Source organism: Marmota monax, unplaced genomic scaffold, assembly GCF_021218885.2.
Source record: "Marmota monax isolate L192 unplaced genomic scaffold, Marmota_monax_Labrador192_F-V1.1 WCK01_AAM20220418_F8-fsc00001, whole genome shotgun sequence".
Classification (NCBI taxonomy): Eukaryota; Metazoa; Chordata; class Mammalia; order Rodentia; family Sciuridae; genus Marmota; species Marmota monax.
Genome location: NW_026693777.1, coordinates 53,263,255 through 53,279,453, shown reverse-complemented (window position 1 = coordinate 53,279,453; position 16,199 = coordinate 53,263,255). Strand labels below are relative to the sequence as shown.

Sequence of the window (16,199 nt, the reverse complement as noted above, 5' to 3'; positions counted from 1 at the left end):
CAGAAAAAAAGTAGATTACCCATTTTTATATTTGATTTTGAACACAGCCACCTTGTTAAACTTAGTTCCATCCGTTTGTTGATTCTCCTGGGTTTTCTGTGTGTTTATACCTTTGCTCCTTTCAGTAAACTGTGACTCGAGGAAGCTCAGTCTTTGGCGGGAGCGCTCAGGACACTCCTGTTACCTGCCTTGGGGCGAGCTCCAGCCCTCGGAGGCGGCTGCTGCCCTCCCTCCCGGAGGATCCGCTCCAAGGTCCAACACCTGCCAGCTGGCCGTCCCCGCCCGGGCCAATGGCAGTGTGCACTCTCGGAGCTGGTCCCGAAGGACCAATCCTGCGACTTCTCTCCTCCCCTCGCAGTCAACGCTGCGAAAGTGAGCAGTCGGTCGCTGAAAAACTTCTGGGCAAGATGGCCCTGCAGTGATTTGGGGGTCCCCGCGCCCGCCCGCAGAGCCGCAGCCCCTCCGTCGAGGCTCGCACTCTCACGACGGTCGAGCTGCCCGGCCGCTCTCGCCCATGGCGGTGGCCGAGCTGTACACGCAGGTAGGAGGGTCGGCCCGATCTAGGGAGGGGCGCTGAAGGGCCGCGGGCCCGCGCAATGCTGACTGTACTGGCGCCCGCGCCGCACCTGTAACACCTGGCGCAGGGAGGGGCTGGCGCGCCCGCGGGTGGGCCGCGGGACTGGGGGGCCCAGGTAAGCGGCACCTCTCAGGAGCTAGGGTCCCCGCCGGTGGGAAAGGCGCCCCCGGGAGCCCCTGGGTCCGCTGGGAATAGGAAGACCAAGTGGGCGGCCCGGCCTTCACTGTGCGTGGGGTCCCTCCCTTACCTGTAACCCCTCAGCCCCTTCCTCCGCCCCCCCCCCCATGGAATCAGAGTTGCCCACGGGGATGTAGAAACTTCAGATACTTGGGAGCTTCTGTAATCTTCCCGATCCTCTTGAGCCCCTTGAACAACGTGGCCCACAAGTTTATGTCAGCAATGTTCAGGATGCCTTCGAGAACGCTGTCTTCAAAAGGCTTGCTTGTCCATTTACACTCATCTGCTGCCCTGAGTTGAAGCTGCTTAGGCCACATGTCTGCTGTGGAGGTTGAGCGCTCCTGGGAACCCAGGAGTCCTAATGTGCATCCCCAGACCCTTCAGCTAACATCTAGGTAATACTCAGTTTATAAAGCACCTTTTGCATGCCCTGACCGAGAATCACTCTACAGCATTCCTCTAAAACCTCCTCCTTCAGGTTAAGCACTTCACTCCCACAGAGTGCCCAGGCCCTCTAAGAGGAGATTGGGCAATTACCTGGATAAGGGGTATAAAAGATCTTCCTACACCCTGGGGCTGGAAATCTGGAGTCCCCAAACTTCTGATGGATGGGAATCCATTAATTTCTCCTGACACATGCCCTATTTTTAAATTTTAAAAGGCAATTTCATGGTAGATACACATAGAAAAATCACTGTAAAGACTAATCTCTCAATAGTTTAAGCAAACTTCTTTCTTCTACTGTGCTTAATTGGTGACAATTCAAATACAAATCAACACAATGGGATTTCCACACTAACGCATTTCCATTAACTAGAATTTTAAGTGGACAGTGTTTGAATTGCCCTAGCTCTGCTCTATAATACTTTTACCAGTGACACTGTGAGCTATCAGATATCCAACAGTGCTTAAATCTTTAAATTACTAGAAGTGGAAGAGAATTGTTGACAAAACTATTCTTAGCTGAACAGCAAGCAGTGTGTGTGTGTGTGTGTGTGTGTGTGTGTGTGTGTGGCATGCCTGTAACCCCAGCTGCTACTGGGGAAGGCTGAGGCAAGAGAATCACGAGTTCAAAGCAAGCCTCAGCAAAAGTGAGCCACTAAGCAACTCAGTGAGACCCTGTCTCTAAATAAAATACAAAAAATAGGGCTGAGGATGTGGCTCAGTGGTTGAGTGCCCCTGAGTTTAATCCCCTGTACCAAAACCAACAACAAAAAACTATTCTTAGGAGTTAAAATTATTGATGATTAACTTATTATAAGTAACAATTTTTTCCTGAAGCAAAAATACACAGATGTGATACACTGTGCTTAATTGGTGACAATTCAAAGACCCCATCATCAAGCACTACAAATCTCAGATTATTAAATGCCTACTAGATGCCAGGTATAACATAGCAAAACAGATATGAGAGAGTTACAGAGAGACAAACTTGGATGGACAGAGAATCTGGGAATCCCAGAGATGAAGGATTCTTGATGGCTGTCCCTTCTGCAAAATATAACAAAACTATAATAACCCAAGGCTATTCTTGTGGGTCACCTGTATCCTTAATCTGCCTCCCTTCCAGATAGTCAGTCATTCAGCTCATTTGTCAGTTGTGGAGGTGGGAAGCTCCCTGTTTGTGAGGCTGCCTGACTAGGTTTTAGAGATCTTACTTTGTTAGAGTTTTTTTCTTAAATTGAGACAAATCTAAACTTTGTCCCTTGCTTCCTTGCCACCCTTCTTCTCTGCAATCCAGCTAATGGTCCTGGGATGCCAGCCCACAGGATTATCCTAAATCCAAGTTTGCTACTGGGGAAGCTTGTTCACTTTTAAACACAAGGGCTGCTCTGTTTCCCTGCACAATGTAAACCACATGTTTTAGAACAGCCTGAAACCTACTTCTTCATTCAGAGGCAAACAGTGTCCCTGCATCAGGGTGACAGATGGACTGTCCATTCTGAAACTCCTGCACAGTAGTCAGTTCCTGTGCCTGCTGCACCCACCCTGTGATCTCCAGGCTGCCTCACCCACTTCACCTGCCTGGTCCCTGTCTAATCTCCCCTCTTGCATTAGCCCTTGAAGACAGGCACGTGATATGATAAGGCACATATTATTCTCTGTATGCAAAAGCATTATAATTGGGGGAACCTAAAAAGATTCAAAAAAGAAGTGGTTGCCTTGACTCACTCTCAAGGACTTTCCTAGTTAGGAAGTACTAAGAAATGTCAAGTAGTTCCGTTGCTGAGGCCTAGAGTGCACTGGGAGTGTGGTGGGAGACGGAGCTGAGAAGGAAGGGCCGAGGCAGCCAGAGCTGGCTTTACATTACCATGGAGATTTGGGGTGGGGACAGCAGAATCAAGGTCAGTGTTTTAGGAAGTGAATTTGCCAGTGGTGACCTGGGGTCAAGTAACCAAATTGTCCCATCATCCCAACCTTCCAGGAAAGAATGAGAACCGCAGTATTGGCCACGGAGGGTATAGGCTGGTGAGAAGGGAACACTGGCCTGAAGTATGAGGGAGAGGACATGACAATGATGACACAGAGGGTAGAGCCTGTGTGAATGAGGGCAGGGGCACTGTTGACATCAGCAGCGACCCCAGGAGGAGGACACATTTCTGAGGAAAGCAGTAAGACAGGTTTCCTATAAGAGAGGGCCTCCAGGGAGAGTCCATAGTCCAGGTGGCTGCAGAGGATGGCCAGGCCAGGGGCTGGGAGTCTTCTGCTCAGACACAGTCAGTGAAGCCAAGGCAGCACAGGCCCTGGCCAGGGAGAAAGAAGAGGGCTGAGGACAGGACACTGGGGAGTGCATCTGTTCAGGGAGAGAGAGGAAGCAGAGGGCCCGAGCTGAGCCATCACAGAGGAGGAAACAGGAAGGCTCACATGGGGAGCTGCAAAAAGAGAGGCACCAAATGGGGCAGAGGGGGTCTGGAGAGAGGAGTGATTGCTGCCCGTGAAGTGGAATATGACCCATCTCTTTTCAAAGTGATTTGGCCACGGGCCTTAGAAATGTTCAGAGGAGCAGTTGCACTATTCACGATCTCTCTGAGAAAAACTGGTCTGGCCATTGTCTACGTGAAGCCCTCTGGAGGTCCTGGTCCCTTTCAGACTTGCTGTCCAGCCATTGGGCCCTCCCCCTGCCTCAGCTCCCAGCCCCTGCCTCTCCTCTCCTACCTCGGCTCCTGCTCTGTCAAACTTCTGGTCGTCCCTCAGTGCTTTTGCCTGTGCATACGCTCCCCTGTATTGGCACATAGGGCTCCTCTGTCTGGCTTGCTCACAGTGCCTGCACCTTTCAAATGCCATTTGGGCACGACTTCTGAGAATTCTTTGCATCTTGCCCCTCCACACAGCCTGTCAACATCGCCTTTAACTGTGTCTGCCCCACTGACCAAGAGCTTCCAGGGAATAGGGAGCAGTGGGGGCTCCATAAATCTGGATGTGAACATAAGTGCAAGAATGATTTTTTATTTATTTATTTATTTATTTTGCTTAAGGAAAAGCTATGGCCTTGGGTTCAATCCCCAATACCAGAGGGGAGTGGGGGACAGAAAAAGCTATGGGTTTGAAAATGGCAGTGATGATGGTTATTTCTGTCTTGCAGTCTTTATAAAATCCAGTACTTCTTAGGTGCCAGAACTATATGTACCTTTTCTTTCTCAATTCAAATAAACAACTCTACAGGTTAGATGTTGTTATCTCAGTTTTAGAAATGGTCACGTAAGTTGCCCAGGGTTACATAGAAATGACGGAGCCAGGATTAAAAGCCCATGTCTTGATGCCTCTCACTACCCGCTCTGGGTCTCACCACCTTTAGTGTCTTCCACCTCTTCAAAGGCTCTCCCCACACACAGAGAACTTGTGGGAAGTCCATCCACCTCCCAATGACCTCCCCGGCACCTTCTAATTTGTCCTTATTCCTTGTTATAACTAAAATGGGACTAATTCCAATGTCCAGCCAGAGAGTTAAGCAAATTACAAAAGACCCACATGATCTGATAGTAGGAAGACATTAAAAGTGCTAATGAAGACTTTGAAACGACAGGGAAAATGCTTGCAGTACATGAAAAACGAGAGAACAAAAATTGTATATACTGTGATCGTAAACATGAAAATATGTTAACAAAGAAAAGACCACGCATGTCAATGACTAAAGACTGGACAGTCAGTTCCCATAGCTGCAGAGATGTCAAGCAGGATGAAAGCTGAAGAGGGTGGTTAGATTTGGCCTCTTGGAAGTTCGTGGTACGATTTTTTGTCAGTAGAACTGGATCCTGACATGATTGTGAGCTGAGAGGAAGGAACCATCTGGAGTTGTAAGAGAGGTAGCCGACTTGGGTGTGCCTCCAGGGAGAGGGGAGCCTGAGGCTGTGGTGACAGGAGGTGAAGGTTTGGAGGTCTTTAGAGAGAAGGAAAGAAGGTGAGAGCCCTTGGCATCTGCTGAGATGAGAGGTAATTGGACTGAGAGCTCAGGAGAGCCACAGTACCACCAGCCTTTTCTCTAAAGGCATCATCCAGACCCCCTGCCATCCAGGATGAATTTAAGTACCTCCATGTCCATCTCAGTGGCTCAGTTTGCTAGATCTGGTCTGCTCAACATGAGCCCTGTGGAACTGTGGTATGTCCTCCTATGAGCACCCCTCAGGAGAGCCTGGCATTATGTTAGTGCTGTTTTCAGCAGAGCTGGCACATGCTCTGCCCCGGAAAGCTCTGTGTATGCGTGATGCATCAGGTCACGTTCTGGTCCTGCCCCTCATTAGCCTGGTGGTGCTAGGCAAGTTCTCAGCTTAGAAAGTTGCTCTAAGGATTAAATAATGTGTGTAAAGCCCTTAGCATAATACCTGATATATAATCCTTAATAGAGTTTCATTATTTTTTATATTGATACTATTAGAATATAGTGAATTTTGAGTACCTAAATACTGTATTTATTGTAATAGTCATATGAAAATTTTCATCTTGTTATTGCCCAGAGTTTCTGTAACTTGTCAAACCCTTTAAATCTTAGTCATCTTTACTTATCATTTCATCTGCTTATCCCACACACACATATTCTGTTTTCTTCATTTAAGACATTGGTGAATAATAAGTGGGAGGGGAGGCAGCAGAGCTCTATGCCCTCTAGAGATGTTTAGAAAAATAAAATGCTGCTCTTGCTCATTACCAAGGACTCAGGTAATCAGCCTTTAGCCACAGATTCACTGATTATAATAATTATCCATTCCTCTTACTTGTACTCAAATATATTCAAAGAAGTTCTATTGAATCTCAGATGTGCCAAGTCAAAAGGAGCATCTTCGCCAGTAGTCTTGGATCCCTGTGTAAAATAAGGTTAAAGTTCAGTGTAGTCATTTTCCATTTGGCTATTCTAAACAACTTCTCCATATATCATTAATGATGCTAGAAAATTAGATTTATCCATTGTATTTTCTATTAGTAGTTCCAAGAAGTTATTTTTAAAAGTCAAAGAACCTAAAAGACTAGATTTAGTCTTTTTTCTAATTCACTTTTTATTCATTTATTGTAAAGTATATTACAAAGAATACAGATGAAAGACCAGATTTAGTCTTTAATCGATGCAAATGAACTCCTGGGAACTTGAGATTTTGTTCACCACATGTGTATGGAATGCTGGCTGTGGGAAGTCCTCACACTGGGTCCTGAGGCACAGTTGCCAGTGGAGCAGATGAGGAGGTAACTCAGACACCTGGGGAGGGGCATAAGAGCTCCGCAGAAAAAGCACTAGCCCCGTTGGGGTGGAGGGCAGCAGAGAGAGCGTCATAGCTGAGGGGGTCCTTGAATCGACTCTTGGCTACTTGGAGGGTTTGCTTACTTGTAGGCAAAAGCAGGGTGGGCTGGGTTGGAAGGAATAGAAGTACATAGCAGAGAGCCAAAAAAGAGTTGGTCATAGTCTAGAAACTGCTAAGGGTTTGGAATGGCAACATGCAAAGGATGGATTTTAAAAGGGGTGAGGTCTTAATAGGAAAATTGGCTAGGACAGTGGCTCCCCAAGCCTAGCCGTTCATCAAAATCCATGGGGTGGGGGGACTTTCAGACTTTCTTCTTGCCAGGCCACACCCGCAGAAATTCTGATAAGGGTGGGTGAAGGGGTCTGTGTGTTCAAAGAAACCTGGTGCTCAGCTGGTTGAGGCAGCAGCCCAAGAATGTTGAGGGGAGAGCTTATTCAGGGCTGTGGCAGAGGGGTTGTGGGCAGAAGCAGAGAGGTGAGAGCTCTTGAAGAAGTGGGCAGGCTTTTCACCTGGTGACCACTTGTTGGGGGCAGAGACACAGAGAAGGAGATAGCATTGTCTCCTGACATGAAGAGAAGGAGAAATGAGAAGGGGAAGCAGATTTGGAGCAGGCAGAATCATCTTTTGAGTTGGGAATTTGTGACTATCCAAGGACATTTAGGGACTGATGTCTGGGAGGCCACAGAGATGTGGTCTAGAGTTCCACTGTGAGATTTGGACTGGGAGTGTCTAAGGTGCAGGTGTGAGGGTAGATGTGGAGGCCATGGAAATGGATAGAACTCTCCAGAAACAGCCTGTCATGAGAGGAGGCCAGGAAGGATCTTGGGAGACATGGACATGGGGCAGAGGAGATAGAGGAACCTGGGGAAGGGGCCTTTGAGAAACAAATGAAAAGGAGGACAATAAGGAGCACAGTGTCTTCAGTTTGCTAGATCTGATCTGCTCAACATGAGCCCCTGGAACTGCATGGTATGACCTCCTTCTGTGAGCACCCATCACTACAACCTGGCATTATGTTAGTGCTGTTTGTTTTCAATAGAGCTGGCATATGCCAGGGTCAGCCTGGCTGACCCGAAATGTGGAGATGCCCTTCTAGTCAAGAAAGTGGCTCTAGGAAAGAAACTCATACTACTCCATGTTCTGTGTAAGTCTTCAAGCCACTTCCGTGGCTAGTCCCAGAAGACCCCTCAGACAGGCAGCAGCATCTCCTGTGCACACCAGGACTAGGGCATCCAGCATGTTCGAGAGCACATATTACTTCCCGAGCCTCTGTGGACTTGAGCCTGCGCTTCCTTCCCCAGTCTGCCCCACGAGGAGTCCCAGAAAAGGCTCAGGCGGTGACCTCTCCTCTCTTTTGGTTCTGCAGCAGCTTTTACAGCCATCCAGAGGCTTCTGCCTCACAGGAAGGAACCACACTCAGGGACTCATGCACGAGCTGGTCACATGGTTTGCAGGGCCTGAGTTTGTATTTGTCTAAACACTGCATAGTTAGCTGTCCCTGCAGCTTGAAGCATTGCCTCTGGGTACAGGAATGTGAGGAAGGTGGGAGGGAACCAATGGGTGGAACTTCCTTGGGGCTGAGTAAACTTGCCTCCTGTTTGCTTACCAGGCTGGGTTACACTGCTGGGCTCTGAACACCTGGCCGCATATAGCATTAGCGGCACCAGGACCAGCAGGGTGTGGGCTGCCTACCACACTGGGGCACAGAGGAGAAGCCGCCAGTAGTTACATGCGTCCTATCCTAACACTACCTGTCATTTAATAGTACTTTTAGCTGAAACAAATCCTAAACTATTTCTCAGAGAGCAATGCAGACTCACAGGTGGAGTGGCTGCTGCTAGGAGTTCAGGGTTCTCTCTCTGGCCAAACTCACTTAACCAGGAGTTCAAACCTGAAGTCACAGGCTCTGGCTTTACCAGTGTCCTGGCATTATGTTAATGCTGTTTATTATGTTTGAGACTCGATGAGTCTCAAAGGAATTTTTGCCTTCCCTGGGCTTGTGTTGGGTAATCAGTAAAACAAAAGGGTTGATTGACTTAGTGATTGGACCTTACCTCTCAGAGCCCCAGGCCTCCGCAGAAGGACCTGGGCCCAACCGCCCATGACTCCTGTTAGGCACCTCCACTCTCACCCGCTTCCCATGGTGGGCTCCACTATCACTGGGAATACGCTTCTGCAGTTTTAAGAAGTTGGACAAACAACTTGGACTAGATAGTCTCCAAGGATATTTTTAGCTCTGAAACTCTGTCATGGCCAATTCTTGATAAATTGGGATACTCCACTTAATGGGGTCATCAGTAAGTATTTTTAAGAGCAGACCTGAGGTAGAAAACCCGTAGCCCGTGGCAACAAGGACGTGTGTGGGAGTGGGTGGTGTGCGTCTGTGTGAGGTGTGTCTGTTTATGAGGCACAAGAGTGTGTCATTGCCTGCCAGCTCATTCTAGCTCATTCTTCCATTTGCATGTTTTCTTTCTCTGTCAAAACTTATTGGTCCCATGTCCATTTAGCAAGCTCTTTCTGGTTGCTAGCTGTGGAGGAGGCAATTAAGGCAATTCAGATAACTCACATAGACATGATTGATATGACTGATATCAACCAATGACTATCTTTCTTTTTCTATTTTGGTTGATTGACACAATTTGAGTTAACAGATACGTTCCTCATCCAACATGTTCCTAGTCAACTACTGTGGCCTGAACTTTGTTTTAAATTCTTACTCCTTTTTCATTAATTGATGGATCTCATTATGTTGCCTCGGCTGGTCTCAAATTCCTGGGCTCAAGCAATCCTCTATCCTTATGACCTCATTTGACTTGAATTATCTTCTAATGAACCACCTTCTAGTGACCCAATCTCCAAATGAAGTCAAATGGGGAGAGGGTTAGAACTTCAACATGAATTCTGGAGGACACAATTCAATTATACCTGAGTACCTGGACATCAGCACTGAGCCAAGTGTACCAGTTGCCTATTGGGAATGGAGCTGGGCAGCTACCTCTGGACTTGGCATCTCCAGGGTAGGAATCCTTGCTGCTTCCCAGTGTGATGAGACAGTGATGGGGTCACTGGAAGGAAATTGCCATGACACTCTACAAAGTGCTTTCAAGTGCACGGTCTAATTGGGCCTCCCAGCAAGCCCATGAAGTAGGTATTGTGCACATTTTATGGATGAAACATTAAGACACTAGAAGTGAAGTGTCTGGCTTAAACCCCCGTAGACCATCCGTGGTGAACTTAATCCCTCTGCTCTGACTCTTGCAGAAAGTACTCACAAATTCCAGGAAGGGATTCTCGGGCTTCCTTTCCACCCCCAAGGCTTTCAGTTTTCAATGTATACTTAGGATGCTTTGGGAGATCTATTTCCTATCAAATCAAGCTACACTGATTGCAGAATGCACTAAAAAATGTCTCATCAGTAAAAAGTAGGTAAGAAGTATTCCTAACAAAGGAACTTAGTTGACAGAAAGAAGCCTTCCTGCATCCAATCATCTAACGATCTGTGTGTGCTATGGGTTTTAAAGTGCTGAAATTGAGTCCATCTTATTCTGTTGGGCAGTACAACAGGGTTTGGATTCCTGATCCTGAAGAAGTCTGGAAGTCTGCTGAAATAGCAAAGGACTATAGAGTTGGTGACAAAGTCCTGCAACTCCTGCTAGAAGATGGAACGGTGAGGGTCCTTGCTCTTCCTAGCTACAGTGGTGTATAAAGTGGTAATGGGTATGTGGTGTGAAGGGAGGAGATGGTCCTGTGGGAGCAGCCCAGGAGAGGGCACCAGCTCCAGTCCAGGAAGGCCAGCTGGTGCTGTGGACCCCCTGAGGTATTCATACCGTGCCCCCCCACCCCGTGCTGTTCCACATCAGCAGGCCTCTCCCTGTAGTGGGGTCAGATGCAGTCGCCAGCCTCTGTGCCCCTCCTCCGCATTTCCAGGCGTTCAGCATTGTTTGCTGAACGTTGAAAAGTGATGAGTTATTTTGGCTTCGTGAGTCTCAGCAGAGAAACTGAACAAAGATGAGTAACTTGGAGGAAAGTAATTTGAGCCCAGGGCATAATCAATTAGGGGAAAAAAAAATAAGTCAAAATGGGAAGAAGAGAAGAGAGAGAGAAATCAGGAAGAAGGAGATGTGGGAGGAGTCGGGAGGGAGAGAAAGTCTGTCTGTAGGTATACAGGACACGTGGCCAGCACAAGAGGACAGGAACATGCAGCTATGTGTGACATTAGGCAGAGCCTCTGTCAGTGCTGGCATGGTGAGGGAGAGGCCCCCAATGAGTCATGAGTGTCAGCGGGGGCTCCATGGTGGGACAGCCTGTGAGGGGCCTCTCTAGGCTACCTGTGCCCCTTGATTGTGCAGCTTCTGAAGATTTCAGCGTCCTCTTTAAACAGCCATCATGAGTGGTCCTTTTCCCACCATAATGACACGCCTTGGTATCCATAGCCAGGTGACCTTACGTCTTTAGAATAGTTTCTGGATACAGAGCTAGACAGAAGATTTGTGCTCTGGTGTTGACCAGAGGAGGTCTGAGGAATACCTGGTGAATATTGAATGCTGGAAATTACAAAATGCATTTCCAATCAGACTGTCCTGGATTTGGGAGACATTCCTGAGGTCCTGGGAAGGAGGCAAACATGGCGGCGGAAGGCATATCCTCCAGAATCAAGCTGGCTGGATCTAGTCCTGGTACAGCCGCTTGCTAAGTCTGTGACAGTGGCCCTTCGGCTTCCTCATATGAAAAAAGAATTGATGACAGTGCCATCACAGAGTCCTGAGATCACACAGATCACCCAGGTGGCGTCCATGTGCAAGAACCTGCGTGAGAAGGCCCCAGTGCCATTTAGCCTTCCCTTCCCTTCCCACCAGTATCGCCTCATGACTTCTACTGAGATCCTCCTGAGCACGATCGAGGTGCCCCTTAGGGGTCAGTAGCCTCATCTTGGGAGAAGAATCTGGAGACAGCAGGTGCAGAGGCAGTGTGCTGCTCTAGTGGTCAGGGAGCTGCGGTGGCTGCTCAAAAGGCCCTGATCCAGCGGCCCAGGTAGAGGCAGGTAGGATAGCAGAGGGCCAGGCTGCTCTTACCTCAGCCCCAGCCGCACCTGGAGGACAGAGCCTGCTTTGTGTGAGAAAATGTCACCTCTGCCTCCAGCAGCCAACACCTCTCCCCTCAAAGACCAGCTCACATCCCCCTTCTTCCCTGGTCTCTCTCACACATCGCACACACAATGGCCAAACAGGAAACAGGGCTTGTTGGTTTAAAACAGAAAAATTATAACAGGAAAAGTAAAACATATTATATGAAAAACATCTTTCTGAATTTTATTCTCAAAACACAAGTTGGCAACTAGTTGTTGACTGGGCCTGATCCACACAGGGACTTGTGCTGTTGATGGTGGAATAAGGGCTGTTTCCAGGATTGTGTTCCATTGTCCTGGATTACCAACTGCCAGCCATCAAAACCCATCCGCACTGATGGAAGGCACCGAGGTAGTGAAAGAGCACAGGTTTTGGAGCCAGGCCCATGTTGACATGTGACCTTGGACAGCAGGCTCGGTCTTTCCGAACCTGTCTTTTTTTTTTTTTTTTAATTTTTTATTGTTGGTTGTTCAAAACATTACATAGTTCTTGATATATCATATTTCACACTTTGATTCAAGTGGGTTATGAGCTCCCATTTTTACCCCGTATACAGATTGCAGAATCACATCAGTTACACATCCATTGATTTACATATTGCCATACTAGTGTCTGTTGTATTCTGCTGCCTTTCCTATCCTCTACTATCCCCCCTCCCCTCCCCTCCCCTCCCCTCTTCTCTCTCTACCCCCTCTACTGTCATTCATTTCTCCCCCTTGTATTATTTCCCCCTTTCCCCTCATTTCCTCTTGTATGTAATTTTGTATAACCCTGAGGGTCTCCTTCCATTTCCATGCAATTTCCCTTCTCTCTCCCTTTCCCTCCCACCTCTCATCCCAGTTTAATGTTAATCTTCTTCTCATGCTCTTCGTCCCTACTCTGTTCTTAGTTACTCTCCTTATATCAAAGAAGACATTTGGCATTTGTTTTTTAGGGATTGGCTAGCTTCACTTAGCATAATCTGCTCTAATGCCGTCCATTTCCCTGCAAATTCTATGATTTTGTCATTTTTTAATGCAGAGTAATACTCCATTGTGTATAAATACCACATTTTTTTATCCATTCCCGAACCTGTCTTGTTAAAGTTCATTAGAGTAGTCACGCTGTCCTCGGAAGGCAGTTTTGAAGATTAAACAAAGAAATCAGTGCTAAGTGCTTGGCATGAGTGCAGTATATGAGGCACCTGCCAAGGGACAGCTGGCCCTGGACTGGGGATCAAAAGCAAGACAGTGGTACTGACTAAATGCCAGGAAGCCAGCCTAGAAAAATAGAACAGAAACAGGTTTGCCGGGTGACCTTGCTCAAGTCACTTTACCTTTCTGGGCTTTACTTTACCCAGTCATGAAATAAGAGTGGCCCTAGACTACTCTGACAGTTGGAGGACCCAGTGGTCTCTGGTATGGATGCTAACAAGGGATGTTAACCTGGTCTTCATTCTGCTCAGGCAGCTACTTTGGGAACAGTAGGTAAATCTGGCAGAAGAAGGGCCCACTGGGAAAGTTACTCAGTCCAGGGCTCTAAAGGGGGAGCCATGACGCTGGGCACCCCGCAGGAGGCTAAAGATAGCAGTTGCCTGCACCATCGGCCTGTCTCGAGACCACCACCCACAAAGCCTCCTTCAGACCCTTCTCACCACCAAGCATAGCAACTCTGACCAGAAATTTGCCACCCTGAAGCTGTAAGTGACCTGAAGATATCTGTCATTTTAGCAGCAGCACCCTGTTTTCTAATGAAAACCACAAACAAGTGGAGTCCCTGTAGTAGAACTGGGGTGAGGTCCCTGGGTCCCTGCCCATCTAGTTTCCTTGTCACCCTGCATTGAAGCTTCTTCAGCTCTGCTTACCTCAATTTGGTTTAGCCCTATTCACAGATGAGAAGGGAGGCCCAGAGAGGGTGAGCGACTTGCCCCCAGCACACAGTCAGTGCCCTGGTCCTCTGGCTCCCACTTTTTATTGCTCCAATAGATGCCTATGAAGATGGTTTTCTTTTTGCTCCACTTGAAAGCTTGTTTTTCAGTGTCAGTGATGAGTCTACAGGAGGTACATAGAAAAAAAGCCAGTGGTTCTGCAGAAATGCCAAAAGTCTTGTCCTTTCAAAAGTTTAATTTCGTCTTTGCCCACAGGAGCTGGATTATCCCATTGACCCAGGATCACTGCCTCCTCTCAGGAATCCTGACATCCTTGTGGGCGAGAATGACCTCACCGCCCTCAGCTATCTCCACGAGCCTGCAGTGCTCCACAATCTCAGAATCCGCTTTGCAGAGTCCAAACTCATTTACACCTACAGCGGTAAGGAAGGATCTGAACCTGAACGCCTGCTGTCTAGAGCTTCCCGATTGTTTTTATCATGTTTAAACTGAGCATCTAGAATCTGCTGTGAAAAGTGTCTATGCGGGGAGAAGAGTCCACAAGAACTAAGACTGGACTGCTTAGAAAAACAAAATAACAAGGCTTGTGTTTAAGTCTTTCACTGGATTTGATACATTGATCACTTACTGGGACACTGGTATTGTTATTACAGTTACATTGCAAATAACAAAAGCCTCTCAGTTTGGGTGCATTTCCCACCTGTCATCTCATTCGTCTCATTCAAACATCAGAATATCCCAGAGATACAGGTGATCATCAGGGAACCAAGATTCAGAGCATCAAGTGATCTGACAAAGTCAAGCTAGTTTAGTTAAGTGGCAGAGCTGGGGTTTCCTAAAAGAACCTGGAGAGATGGGTGTCTTAGTCTGTTTTCTGTTGCCATAGCAAAATACCTGAAGCTAGGTATTTTATAAAGAATAGAAGTTGCCAGATGTGGAGGCACACACCCCCTAATCCCAGTGGCTCAGGAGGCTGAGGCAGGAGGATCGAAAAGCCAGCCTCAGCAACTTAGCAAGGCCCTATGCAATTCAGCAAGACTGTCTCTAAATAAAATATAAAAAAGGGCTGGGGATGTGGCTCAGTGGTTTGTACTTCTGGGTTCAGTACCCAGCACCAAAAATTTTAAAAAGGAATAGAAGTTTATCTGGCTCATGGTTAGAGGTCAGGAAGTCTAAGAGCAAGGCACGGCATCTGCGAGGGCACCCATCACGTGGTATGGGGCATCACTTGGTGAGACAGCAAGTGGGCTAGCTCAGGTCTTTTCCTTTTCTTATAAAGCCACTGATGCCATCATGGGGTCCCCACCCTCATGACCTCATCTAATCCCAATCCCAAAGGCTCATCTCCAAATACCACTAACATATGAATGTGGGAATCAAGTTTCTAACAGGTGAATTTTGTGGAACACTTTTAAATCACAGCAGTGGGTGACTGTAAGACTGCTGTAACTGCATCTCATGTCTTTCCACAGGAATCATTTTGGTGGCCATGAATCCCTACAAGCAGCTGCCCATATATGGGGATGCCATCATCCATGCCTACAGCGGGCAGAACATGGGCGACATGGACCCACACATATTTGCTGTGGCAGAAGAGGCCTACAAGCAGATGGCCAGGTAGCTTCCTGTCAGGCTGGCCTTCCTCAGGCTCGCCCAGCCCTCCCTGCACTTGCTGGCTGGGCTCATGGAAGGAGACTGTCAGGCCAGAGGGATGGTTTGTTGAGTAGATGACCTGTACTCAGTAGCCCGTGACTGGTACAGCATAACTGACCTGTCTGGACTGAGTTTCCTGGGTTTTGTTCCTTCTGGAGAGTTAAAAGTCAGTCCTGCCCGTCTGGGAATAGCACGTTTCTCTTGCAGTGGGCTTGATTGGAGAAAGTCTGATTTTACATGGTAAAATGCTTTAAGTTTTTTTTTGTTAAACCTATTCAAGGAGGCAGTGTTTAATGACATACAAGCACAGATTTTACTCATCTGCAAAATATATTTGCATATGTCCTAGGATTTTTCTGAAGTTTAATTGAGAATGTGTGTGAAGTGTTCGGCAAGCATCTGGCTCATAAGCAGTGCTCGATTCATAGAACAGAATCACTCGATCACCACCTTCTTGTGGCATGAAAAGTTCAATGCATTTTTTTTTTAATTTAGAGAAATTATGTAACAGCACATTGGTTTATAGGGTACACGTGTTCCTGAGCATATTCAGAATAATTGCTCTCAAAAATAATATCTGAGGTGGTTTTGAATTTCAGCGGAACGTGCACAAAGGGGCTGACAGGCCAGGCTGCTGTGCTTCCAGGTCTGCTGTCAAGGCGGGCCTGTGGCTAGCCTCGGACTTCAGGACACTTCCCACCACTTCCTAACTACTGAAGTGGCCCATTCATTGTACTGAAAATGGGGTACATTGTGTGAACAGGGTGGTTGTTGCTGAATAGGTGCTTTCCTTCTGGGAGTCTGGGATTTGGGTATATGTTAGGCCAAGGGTGGAAAGGGTCCCCAGCGAGCTTCCCCAGGAGGGGAAGTTTTACCTGTGCCTTTATTCATTGCTGGAGGCCTGTCGCAAGTCGCTGGACTGGGGGGGGGGGGGGGACAGACTCTTGGAAGTTTGCACCTGGTTTCCTTTGATTTCCCTTGTGCTTCTTTGCTGACTTTTCTCTGAATCCTCTGCTATAATTAATCTGAGCCACAGGCATGGCTATCATGCTGGAATGCTCAGTCCTCCT

General features: G+C 47.5%; 1 protein-coding gene across 2 annotated transcripts in view; it reads left to right on the top strand.

Annotated features, from left to right (window-relative positions):
• The first annotated feature begins 319 nt into the window (after window positions 1-319).
• Window positions 320-16,199, top strand: part of Myo5c (myosin VC) — a 92,627-nt gene continuing 76,747 nt past the window's right edge. Inside the window, exons 1-4 of one of the 2 annotated variants that reach the window (XM_046461370.2) lie at window positions 321-541; window positions 10,040-10,150; window positions 13,732-13,897; window positions 14,949-15,093. In XM_046461370.2, coding sequence (XP_046317326.1) covers window positions 515-541; window positions 10,040-10,150; window positions 13,732-13,897; window positions 14,949-15,093 — 449 coding nt within the window. In that variant the 5' untranslated portion in view covers window positions 321-514. Of the gene's footprint in view, window positions 542-10,039; window positions 10,151-13,731; window positions 13,898-14,948; window positions 15,094-16,199 lie in introns of both variants that reach the window. The other variant, XM_046461371.2, reaches the window with a different exon arrangement.